The sequence below is a fragment of the Symphodus melops genome (assembly GCF_947650265.1).
Source record: "Symphodus melops genome assembly, chromosome: 9".
Classification (NCBI taxonomy): Eukaryota; Metazoa; Chordata; class Actinopteri; order Labriformes; family Labridae; genus Symphodus; species Symphodus melops.
This window is the reverse complement of record NC_136699.1, coordinates 6742177-6753085: the sequence shown is the minus strand read 5'-3', so window position 1 is coordinate 6753085 and position 10909 is coordinate 6742177. Positions and strand designations below refer to the sequence as shown.

General features: G+C 38.0%; 1 protein-coding gene across 1 annotated transcript; it reads left to right on the top strand.

Annotated features, from left to right (window-relative positions):
- The first annotated feature begins 170 nt into the window (after nucleotides 1-170).
- Nucleotides 171-2627, top strand: tmem216 (transmembrane protein 216). Its single transcript, XM_079352646.1, has 6 exons — nucleotides 171-317; nucleotides 934-947; nucleotides 1042-1135; nucleotides 1283-1375; nucleotides 2043-2244; nucleotides 2368-2627. The coding sequence occupies exons 1-6, from the start codon at nucleotides 308-310 to the stop codon at nucleotides 2381-2383; spliced, it is 429 nt and encodes a 142-aa protein (XP_079208772.1). The 5' UTR covers nucleotides 171-307; the 3' UTR covers nucleotides 2384-2627.
- Nucleotides 2628-10909: the final 8282 nt, after the last annotated feature.

The following is a 10909-nucleotide window of genomic DNA, read 5'->3' as shown; positions in this document are numbered from 1 at the left end:
GAAAGATGAAAAAAAAAAAAAATCCTGAATTCCCCTCGGGATCAATAAAGTATCTATCTATCTATCTATCTATCTATCTATCTATCTATCTATCTATCTATCTATCTATCTATCTATCTATCTATCTATCTATCTATCTATCTATCTATCTATGGTAGAAGTCATTTATATTAGCGTATTGGGAGCACTAGTAGTAGTAGTATTACTCATAGCCTGCAGGGGGCAGCAAGTCAAAGCCTCCTCGGTTTAACAAAAAAACCTGAAGAAGAAGAACTTCCCCCTCAAGCTGTTTCCATGGCAATCAAACATGGCGCCAGGTAAGTCACGCATCCCTTTTTACAAATAAACACTAAGAAATAACACAAAAACAATTTGTTTATTAAAGTAGTTAAAGTTGTAATTAATACTGTGAGTTTGCAGTTAACACTGTGACGGAATCATCGCGAGAGTGAAACACCGCGAGAATATGATTTAGTAAGCTTTCTGTAGTTTAAGATGCAGATAGAGAACGTCCAGAGCTCGGAAAGTAAACAAAGCTTCTGGTTACTTAAATATTGTTAAAACATTGTTCTTAACTCATTATAACACAGTACTTCAAAGAAATATTAAAATTACTGTTGTATAGCATGTTAGCTTTTTTAGGTAGCTATGATCATTCATATCTACTCCTTAAAAATCAAACCGCTACAACTGTTACTATTCTCCTTTTCTCTGTATTTTTTCTTTTGTTTGTCTTGCTATGTTTTTAGTTGAATCCACCTTTTGCAAAACGTAATACAGTTTAATACAAACTAAAAAAGAAATGATTTAATGGGGAAAATAGATCAAATCTGCTAATAAATTTAAAAACACTGACATATACAGGGAAATCATGCTGCGGTCATTTTTTGTTTTTAGTTTGTTTCTGAGGGTATCGTCTCTTCTTCTCTGCAGGGAGCCAACCAATTGTATCCTTTACATGTGATGTGAGAGTGATGTGTGCTGTGTGTTGTATGTTCGTGACACATGTTCCTCTGTTGGCCTTGACGACTTTTCCTGCAGCTGTCATCCACTCCTCTGCAGGTCCTCTTCTACCTGAACAGTTGGTACTTTGCTGCCTTCTACCTGGCTGAGATCCTGATGTTTATTTATAAAGGTCAGTTAGGAGGAGCTGTGCCATTGTGACTTTCTGTGAGGATTCTGTGATCTTGCTGTAAAACTTTTGCTTTCAGGTTATTTGGGTGCGATTAAAAAAAAAAAAAAAAAAAAGCTTGATAAACTTCAGCTTCTCTTTTTCTTGCAGGGATTTTACTCCCCTACCCATCAGATAATCTGGTTCTGGATGTGGTTTTGCTGTTGCTTTTCCTCGCTCTGGAGACTCTCCGGATCTTTTACGGTGAGTTAACTAGTGAACTATTAATGCATTCACACACCCTCATGTCTTCTGTCTAATCAGCAACCCAACTGTATTAAATGACAGGCCATTTTGTTAGCGCTTAGCTGCAGGCAGAGGCCAGGAGCTCAGTCTGGAGGGACTTGGGTTGGGAACTGGAGGGTCGCCGGTTTGAGTCCCGGTACGGACCAAAAATCTGTAAATTGGTCTGGTAGCTGAAGAGACCAGTGCCCAGGAAGTGGTCTGGCTCTGCCGATGTGCTCTTGAGCAAGACACAAACCTCCCCCCCCCTCCCCCAACCAGTTCACGAGTGCCTGCCAGGGGCGGCTCCCTCACTCTGACATCTCTCCATTAGTGCATGTCCATAAGATCCTGTCTCCATGTGTACCGTATAAATCAGCCTATGTGTGTGTTCCATGATTCAGTGTACAAAACATAATTTACCTTCGGGGATCAATAATGTAAATCTTCTCCTTCTTCTGTTTGGTTCCTAAGCAAAGCGCTAATATCTGCAGTGCCGCCACTTTTTAATTAAGTGCAGTGTAAACATTTTATTTATAAGTTATAATTGTTTAAAAAATCATTGCAACCTCTCCTGGAGGAAAAACAGCGTGACCGACAGGAATGAGAGACACGCCCTGACCTTTGACCTGGTTGTGTTGTCACTCAGGTTGGAAGGGGAACCTGTGTGAGCGCTCTCTGGCTTCTTGTGCGTCGCTCTTCATCCTCCTTCCCTGTGCAGCGCTGGCTGTTTACTACCTGCTGCTGCAAACATTCGTCCTGCGGCTGGAGTTCATCCTCAGCGCCGTGCTGCTCTGTTTCTACGCCCTCGAGTTCCTACTCGGACTTCTCTCCCTGTCCGCCTTCTCCAGGTGAACTAATCCTCCTGATTGTCAAACGTGGAGATTCTCAGTTCAGTAAAAAAATGAAATGATTTTTCTTCATCTGTTAATATTTGAGTGATTTCTTTGTCCCTTCTGGTTCTGTTCTCGTAGGTCCAAAGTTTACTGAAGAAGAAGCAGCGGGAGCATCAGCAGAGGATTGTTTACACTGTAAATAAAACATTTTATATTTTCTTCTTTTGAAATGTAAATGTGTTTGACTCTTAAAATTAAAACTGTTGTCTTCATAGAACTCGTTGATTTTAAAAAACTATCCAATAGATGTTTGTATTTTTTTTTTTTAATCACATTTTGATAACAGATGGACCAATGTGAATGTGAACAAGGCTGAAATAAAACTGACCTTTTCTCAATGGCTCCTCATCAGACCTTTCCTTTTTTCCCCAATTATGAATACTAATAATAAGTGATTATTAGAAAAATGCAGACAGGTCTGTGGGTTTATATAATCTCTGCAAGATGGAAAACAAGCATCTTTCAAAGTGTTATTCCATGTCCTCAAAGAGGAGAGTGTTAAATGTTAATGAAGAGCTCTGTTGCATCTCCTCTCTACCCTGCTGCAGTTCCTGATGTTGGTATGAGTTGTGTCTGTGTGAGGAAGTTCATGGGAAACAAATATTAAACTGCTCATAATGCTGCACTAAGAAGTATTAAATCTTTGACTCATTTCTTCTCCTGGTGTGAATACTTGCAGGGTTTTTCACTGATCAATCATTTTTAAGGTTTTAGGATGACTTGTAGGCTTCAAGTTTTCATTAATGATCAAAAGTTCATCCATTAATATTCTTCTCATTAAAGCACTCTGCCTTTGGATTGCATTCATTCATTTGCTTGTAGCTAGGTCATGGATAGTCTTACAGAAGGTTTATGAAGATAAGTCAAGAAAACAGAACAACAAAGACTTATAGTAAACCTATATTATGAAAATGCAATAAATGCAGAGGCAAAATGACAAAATTATAACTCTTAACCAAAATATTAACTTTGATGGCCTTTTCAGAAAGGTTTGCAAATGGGGAGAACTACTCATTACTTTCTGGATGTTTCCTTTTAAACACAACCAGAGCGAGAAATTTAAACACTTCTACAAACGACTATAGTAGTTCTGGCTCTTAACTTTTACCCCAAAACTAAACACACACATTTTTGCATGGCTAACATTCATTAAGACATTAGGGAATATAAGAGGATGAATGTTTTTGACCATTCTGTTTTTTAACTAAATACTCAACATATATTTATTGCTTTGCTGTAGAATAGAGGCCACAAATTCATATGTAACATATCATGCATAATCTATCATCAGGTCAACACTAAAATCTGTCCCATGCTTTGGTTTATGACCTATAACACAGGCAAGTTATGACTATACCATCAGCCTCAGTTTTTCTTTGTGTTTAATGCTCATCAGCTAGGTTTAGCACTTTTGTCTTCTCAGCTACAAGAGGACATATTCCTCTTTTCCAGCTTTTCAAACAGTCTCCTGTGGTCTAAATGAAACGCCTGTGCTGTGCTTTGGTCGAAATATAGCATGAATCAAGCACCAGAGGAAGTTTATGACCCTGTAGAAACCAGCTCTCTAAGAATGCTCCATTTTGGTGTGTGTCTCTTTAAATGAAATGAGCTCCACCTGACTTCTCCCAGTAGAGATCACTCATTCACAAGCGAGAATAAAAATGGCAGACTTGCACAAAAGTTTTACTCAAGGCTCGGGGTGGAGTCCATGGGTGGAGTAAACAGCGGAGGGTATTTTCTTTCTTTTTTTTTTTTTTTAGCAGGGTCTCACATTCACTAGCTGAGACACACATTCTTTGTGATTTAAGACTCATACAGACAACAAACAAAGGACCAGAGGGGTTTACATGGGTCGATAGACACTCAAGCCACCCAAATAAATGTTCAAAAACAGTATGAAAGTGGTTTTTTTTTAAAATAATATGGCGCCTTTAAAATTGAAAGTAAAAACTGTGAACTTAACAATGTACCTAATATACATCTGGTAATCTCTCTTCATGGACATAGACTAGCAGCATTCTCCCTTTCTTTCAGCTATGCTATGCTAACCACATTTAAACTACAGATTTGAGATAGGTAGGCTTATACTCAGCATGCACATGAATTGTACTTTCAAGAAATAACCCGATGCATTTTATGAAGACAACAATTCAGAATTTTCAGAGAGTTTCCATCAAAGACTTAACTCTCTTCCTCACATTTTGTTTTTGCATATGTTCAGTTACATAAAGTTGCCGACTTTATCAACTTTTCAGTTGAAACTTTCTTTCTTAAGCCGTCTCTAATCTCAGATGACTAATTTAACAGTTAGCGAACAGGCAGAATGTGACTGCCGGGGTTGAAAGAGGATAAAGAAAGTTGAATTCTGCCTCGGCCATCAGCGCCGCTCCTCCTGACCTGCACATGTTTGTGCTCACGGGGCATTTGTTCTGCTTGTCAAAGTCAGTGCCCAATTGGGTGAAGGCCGTATTAAAGAGATCAGTGTATTTGCATGTCTCCACAATGGCTGCCTCGCTCGTTTCCCTTTGTGAATATAAAGTAGACAGAACTTAAAGCTGAGAGGTTTCATTACTGAGTCTATCGCAGCCGTGCAGTTCCTGCCACACAAATTAAATTGTGCCACTTTGTTGAGCAGCGACCTCCATTCATAACTGCAGTTTCATCAGCGCAGCGCATCCACAGAAACTTTCAGCAGATTTAAGTTTTTACATATTTTCACCAGACTCGTATATGAAAGGTTCCCTCAGATTATAATGCGCCTGCACTTCTCACAAATGTTTCAGCTTTAGAGTCAGACTGTTAAGAGAAAACACACTTTGAGCTCATACCCAATTTCTAAAAATTGCAGTCTGTCTTTTGGTAAGGAAAGCAGTTTTTATGTAAACCAGAGGTGTCACATCAGAAAACATTTGTGTAAACTCTGTTATGGTTCAGTGCATTTTAACAAGCGTTGTTATTCTTCAGACAGGAGAATCCGATTTTGAAACATTTCTGTTGATGCAGTTGGATGACTGGATGGAAAGGAAACTGCTTAAATGTTTAAAACAATTAGTCAGTTTTTTTCTTCAATATACTTTTCTGTTGTTCTTGGATCTAGGGACTGATTTTAAACTCCTAATGAGATAAAAAAAAAAACATTTGAAAGTTTAGTGTGTGAGCGAAAAAATGTCAAATGAAGGTAGCGATAATGTAGAAGTAAAGTATTTTTTCACGTAAAGGATAACAATAGAAATAATTAACAAAGGCTTTGAAATAGACTTAAACATCTACTTTAATTTGTCGCTGGTCAAACCTTTACAGAGGAGAGCTTTTTTTTCTCTCAGTAGTTCCACAATCTTTGGATCTAAATTAAATCATTCATTAAATCTAAGAGATAGAGTTAAAGAAAAAACTGCATTTTTTAGCAGGAAAAACTTTTACTTAAAAGAAAGCTTTGGGAAAGTCATGAAGCTATATGGATCCACAAATTACCCCCCCCCCCCCCCACCCCCACCCCTCAAATGTAACAGGTTTGTGTAAAGACACATTCATTATCTTTTTTAGATTAAAATAGACTTGTAATAACAATAAGTGAAGTTAAGTGAAGTTATACATTTAATCTTGTTCACCTGAGTTGATTTTCTGATATTATTTAAAGCACAGACACCTTAGGTAACTATGTGTGAGTGCTGTGATTGAAATATTTGATTTGGATCTGACACAATATTGTCATAGAACATAATAAATCAGTGATTTATTGATAGAATATCTTTGTTTTGGATGGTTGTGCCTAAGTCTTTTAAAAACAAAATCTAATGAGCATGATTGCATTCTAAAGGCAGCAGTTTGGATGCAATTCCTATTTTTCTATAACTTTTGTAGTTTATTGTTGTTCTTCATATTACTATTTATTTGCATTATATTGTTTTAAGTGTCACATAGATTTTATTACAATAAACATGAAACATTGTTATGAAAAGTACTTAATGAGCATTTGTTGTACCTACTGTATAATGTAGAAGATCCTGTTCTCCTGAGGTACTGAGCCTCTTCAGATGCAGTTCCATATTTCAACAGCAGGTGTCAGAGAAGCTCCATCAACGTGATTTACATCAGCCGTTAACCCTTCAGAGAAAAGGAGAGCTGACAAACAGGAGGAGCAGAAGACAGAAAAAGATGAGGAGCATCAGGAGAGGAGTTATTAAGCTTAAAGTGAGGATGGAGAGAGATGTAGAACAGTAAGAAAAGATGCAAAGTAGAGAGAGGAGTGAGGGAGAGGAGGGGCTGAGGAGGAAAAGATGATGTGGAGGAGGAAAAGGACAAAGGGCAAACATGTACTTGAAGTACTAAAGTGTGATCAGTTAAAAGATGAAGAGGAGGAGGGTGAGAAGAGAAAGGAAAATGCAAAGAAAGAGAAAGGACAGTGAATAGATGAGGAGCTGAAAGACAACTGGATGAAAAGGAGGAGAAAGAAAGATTTAAAGCTAAAGATGAGCTGGAAGAAAGAGAGAGAGAGAGAGAGAGAGAGAGAGAGAGAGAGAGAGAGAGAGAGAGAGAGAGAGAGAGAGAGAGAGAGAGAGAGAGAGGAAGAAGCTGCCTAAGACTTCCTGTCAAACCTTGTTATGTCAAATTAGGTACAAAATATTAAACAGGACCATTAATTTGCGCATTCAATAATTATTTAATATCTCTAATTATTCCATTATTTAAAGGTAATTTTTAAATAACTAAAGAGAAAATATATCATATAAGACTATAATGATACCTAATGAGAATAAATGTTTATAAACTATAAATCTATCCTCTTAACGAGTTTTGTGGCTAAGTCGGCCAATCACAGGTGGAGCTGCCTAACGAGCTGCTGTAGGCGGGTCCTCCATTGACAGATGGATGGATGTGTCTCTCAGCTGTGTTGACAGAAAGCAGAAAATGATGATTTACTAGGTGAGCTTTTATTCATGCCGTGTCCCCGCTGAATAAAGATCAAATTAGAGGTTTATGAGCTCCGCTGTCTGTCCTGACATTTATATGAGCTCTGCGCTTGGCTCGCCTGATTTATGTTTACAGCTGTGAAGGAAAGAGGAAATAAACAAAGGAGGGAGAAAAAAAACAAATGAAGTAGCTTGAAATCGTATTCTAATGCTCTGTCAACAGCAGCACACACGTAGAGAGGGATGATGGGATATGTAGTTTAAAGGTTAGAGGTGAAGCCCGTGGAGGGATTCAATATAAAAAACATTAATTTTTTGGTACAAACAAAACAAAGCAGGTGTTCAACCCTTTTTGGCACTCTCTTCCAAATCACAGAGAAATAAAAACTGTCAAGTGCTGACAGCTGGCCTCAGGTTCATGGGCTTGTTGACTTACTGTTGATTGGATAGACAGCAATTTATTTTTGCAACTTTCAAGGTTTAGTTTATTCTAATGTTGATTGCTGAATACAAATAATGGTGTAACTTGTAGGGTCGTGATTGATTTTTGTTTTCTTTTACACAAATGTTCTCATTTTTTCTCTTTCACTCTCAAGTGCATAGCACCAAATCAAAACTCCATGTGCTATTTCAGCCCAAAGCAAAACAATTTTACTGAACCACTTTAAAATCAAATCAATTTTATCTATAAAACCCTGTATACACTTCACAGGTTTGTCAATGTGTACAACATAAAAACAGGGGAAACAAGATCTTAGTAAGCTAAAACCTCTAAACCCCTTTTTAGGTTTAAGTCCTGCATTTAAGGAAAATGGGAGGAATCCAAAAGATATGGTTGTTTGGATTCCTGTGGAATTGTGCAAAGACTGTCTGAGAATACACTTTTCCTTAAAAGCCCATAGATAGTTTAGGTTCTCTAAAGAGCTAGCTTAACCTGCTGGTTGAAATGGAAAAGATTTTGACTGAGAATCCCACTAACAGGATAAAGAGGAGAGGACCAAACAGTGAATCCTGAGGGACGCCATGGTGCTGCCATAGCATTTAACTCCACTTCATATGTCCTGTCTGGTCATCATTATAGTCAATAGTTTCAGATGATGACTTATCTATTCTCACTTGTCTATTCTCATGATTGTCACTATTGCACTTTAAATGATGTATAATTGATTTTTGCTCTCTGTATCAATACTGCTCACTTACAACTGTCATCACAGTTTTTTTGCACATGTTCATCTTCTCCAGCAAAGTATGTTTACAGTCAGTTAAACATCACTTACAAATGTCACAGTTAATTTCTTACATTTTTGACAAGTTGGAATGTTGACATTATATAATGGTTTATATCTGTCTGTCCGTCCGTCCGTCCAATTCAGAAGAGGTAAAAAGCAAGGAGGGTTGTTCAACTATTAATTTTTTAAATCGTTTACAGCTTTTATTTTGTCTTTCTACTTCTTGTTTGTATTAGAAAACAGACACTGACATCCCTAAGAGCAACAATTTGTAACCCTTCAAAGGTCTATAAAGAGAATTCTGACATTTCAACAATTACACTTGTAGTAAGCAGAAAGGATTTGTGCCTTCTTTTTGCCCTTCAGTGTCTCACCAATCAGTTTTCCATTGATTTGCAAAGATTTTTGCAGATATTTTAACTCTTCTCTGCAGCCACTTGATGGCAGTGTAGCACCATGAATTCACCGAGGGAGGAAACAGAGAAAAAAAGCTGCATTTTTCATAAAAGGTGGAGAGCGAGCAAAATAGGAGGAGGAGGAGGAGGAGGAGGAGGAGGAAGGGGGAAGGCCCGCAGAGCATCCATAATGTATGTGATCAGTCAGAAAGAAACACTGGAGGAAGAAGCATATTTACAGGGGTTATGATACTAATGATGACACAGATGCTGAGGCCCACATGAACTGACAGAGAGAGAGACAGACAGACAGACAAAAACAGGGAGGGGGAGAGAGGGAGAACTTCCAGTCTGTCATTCAAGCAAAAAAACTGACTGGCTGAAAAATCACCTGATCCTCTCTTGCTCTCACAGAGTCCTTCAGTCAGACTGTCTTAAAACTAGATTTGAACATAATATTAACCTACACTTAATCTTAATCTGGTTGTATTCCTGCATTTACCTCTCTTAAAGGAAGGATAGCTACTTTTTGATCCAGTAGATGTCGCCCTTGAGCACTAACATAAAACCAAAAAAAACTTGAGCTGCATTGTTTAGTTAGCCGGCTAATGGAATCACTCTTTAGTTTGCTTGTACCTTTACATTGCATATACATCTACACAAAATGACCATGACCTAAAAATGCTTATGTGACATTCAAATAAAGATTGATCACTGTTTGTTATTGTTCTTTTCAATAGTCCCTCAATTACACAGATTTTATATTCAAGGGGATGAACCGGCCAGCTGTCCCATCCCTGTAAACACAATGCATGTACGGCTCAGACAACATCACAGACAGAGGGACTCGGATACTAAATCGCAGACCGTCATGACTCAGAGAGTTATTTTCAGAGGATATACTGGATTTCTGCTGTACGTATTTATGTGTAAAATGTTGCACAATCAGCCATAAAATTTCTAATGCTTAATGTTAGAGCAGCTGAAAAACTCAAAGCTACTCTTTCAAACTAACATGATAAAGTTGAATTATGTCTGCAGATATGATAATAACAGCTTAATGGCAAAAATAGAAAGAGAAACACTTGAGCCTCATACCCACATCATATACTGTACTGTACTGTACTAATTTACTGCTAGCAGATAAAGAAAAAGCAGATGGAGTCCAAAAAAATGTTCTGCAAAAAGTTTTACAACACAAGGACATCTCTTTTTGCGAGCACTTCTGACTTCTCTCTACAGTATGCAATGAAAAACATGTTTGCAAAAACTGGACTGCAGAACCAGAGCACAACAATCAGTTTCTCAGAAAAGCAACCCCCTGCTTATTCAGCTCACAGAGCAGGTCGGGACATCTCCTTTTGGACAAACTCGGACTATCCAGATTGTTTATTTGCTTCATTTCCAGTTAGAAAATCAGTGACATTCAAAAGATTGTCCCCCACAATTCTGACATGACCTGGAAAAAAAAAATCAAACAACCTCAGCTGTCTGTCTGACCTGAAGGAAACAGCCGTCCTTTTGTTTGTTTTAAAAAGAAAATATCAGACTATCAGACGTCAGAACAGCCGGGCAGCTCATGGATGAAAACAGACTGGACATACTTAACACCGTCAAGTGTGAAGTACAATTGGAAGCTGCTCTTGTAGTGACCGGCAGCAGGTTGTTGTTTTTGAGTATTTTTTGTATGTGAATCTGTACAAATTGTGTGTCTATGTCGTTCATCAAGTTGAAGGCTGATGAAACCTTTTTTTGTAACTCCATGGTGGAGTCTGTCCTGCCTTTTGGCTTCATCAATTGGTTTAGCAGTCTGTCAATAAGTGACAAAAAATGGTTGCAACACATCATTAAAGTTGCCAGTAAGATCATTGGTTTGAAACTTCCTGATCTGTCTCTGTTTCTAACCTTCAAAAAGAGAAAGCTGCAGCTAAGACTAAGACCTCTTACAGTGTCCTTAACATCCTCTGGTGAGTTTGAGCTTCTGCCTTCAGGCATGAAGCTACAGATTACCAAAAAGCCAAGGCAAACATGTTAGGAAGACATTTTATTACTCAGACCATCAAGCTTTTGAACTCCAACGATGAGT

Coding starts and splice junctions, on each gene's coding strand:
- tmem216 (XM_079352646.1), top strand. Junction 1,136..1,282: donor CCTGATGTTTATTTATAAAG/GTCAGTTAGGAG, acceptor TTTTTCTTGCAG/GGATTTTACTCCCCTACCCA. Junction 1,376..2,042: donor GACTCTCCGGATCTTTTACG/GTGAGTTAACTA, acceptor GTTGTCACTCAG/GTTGGAAGGGGAACCTGTGT.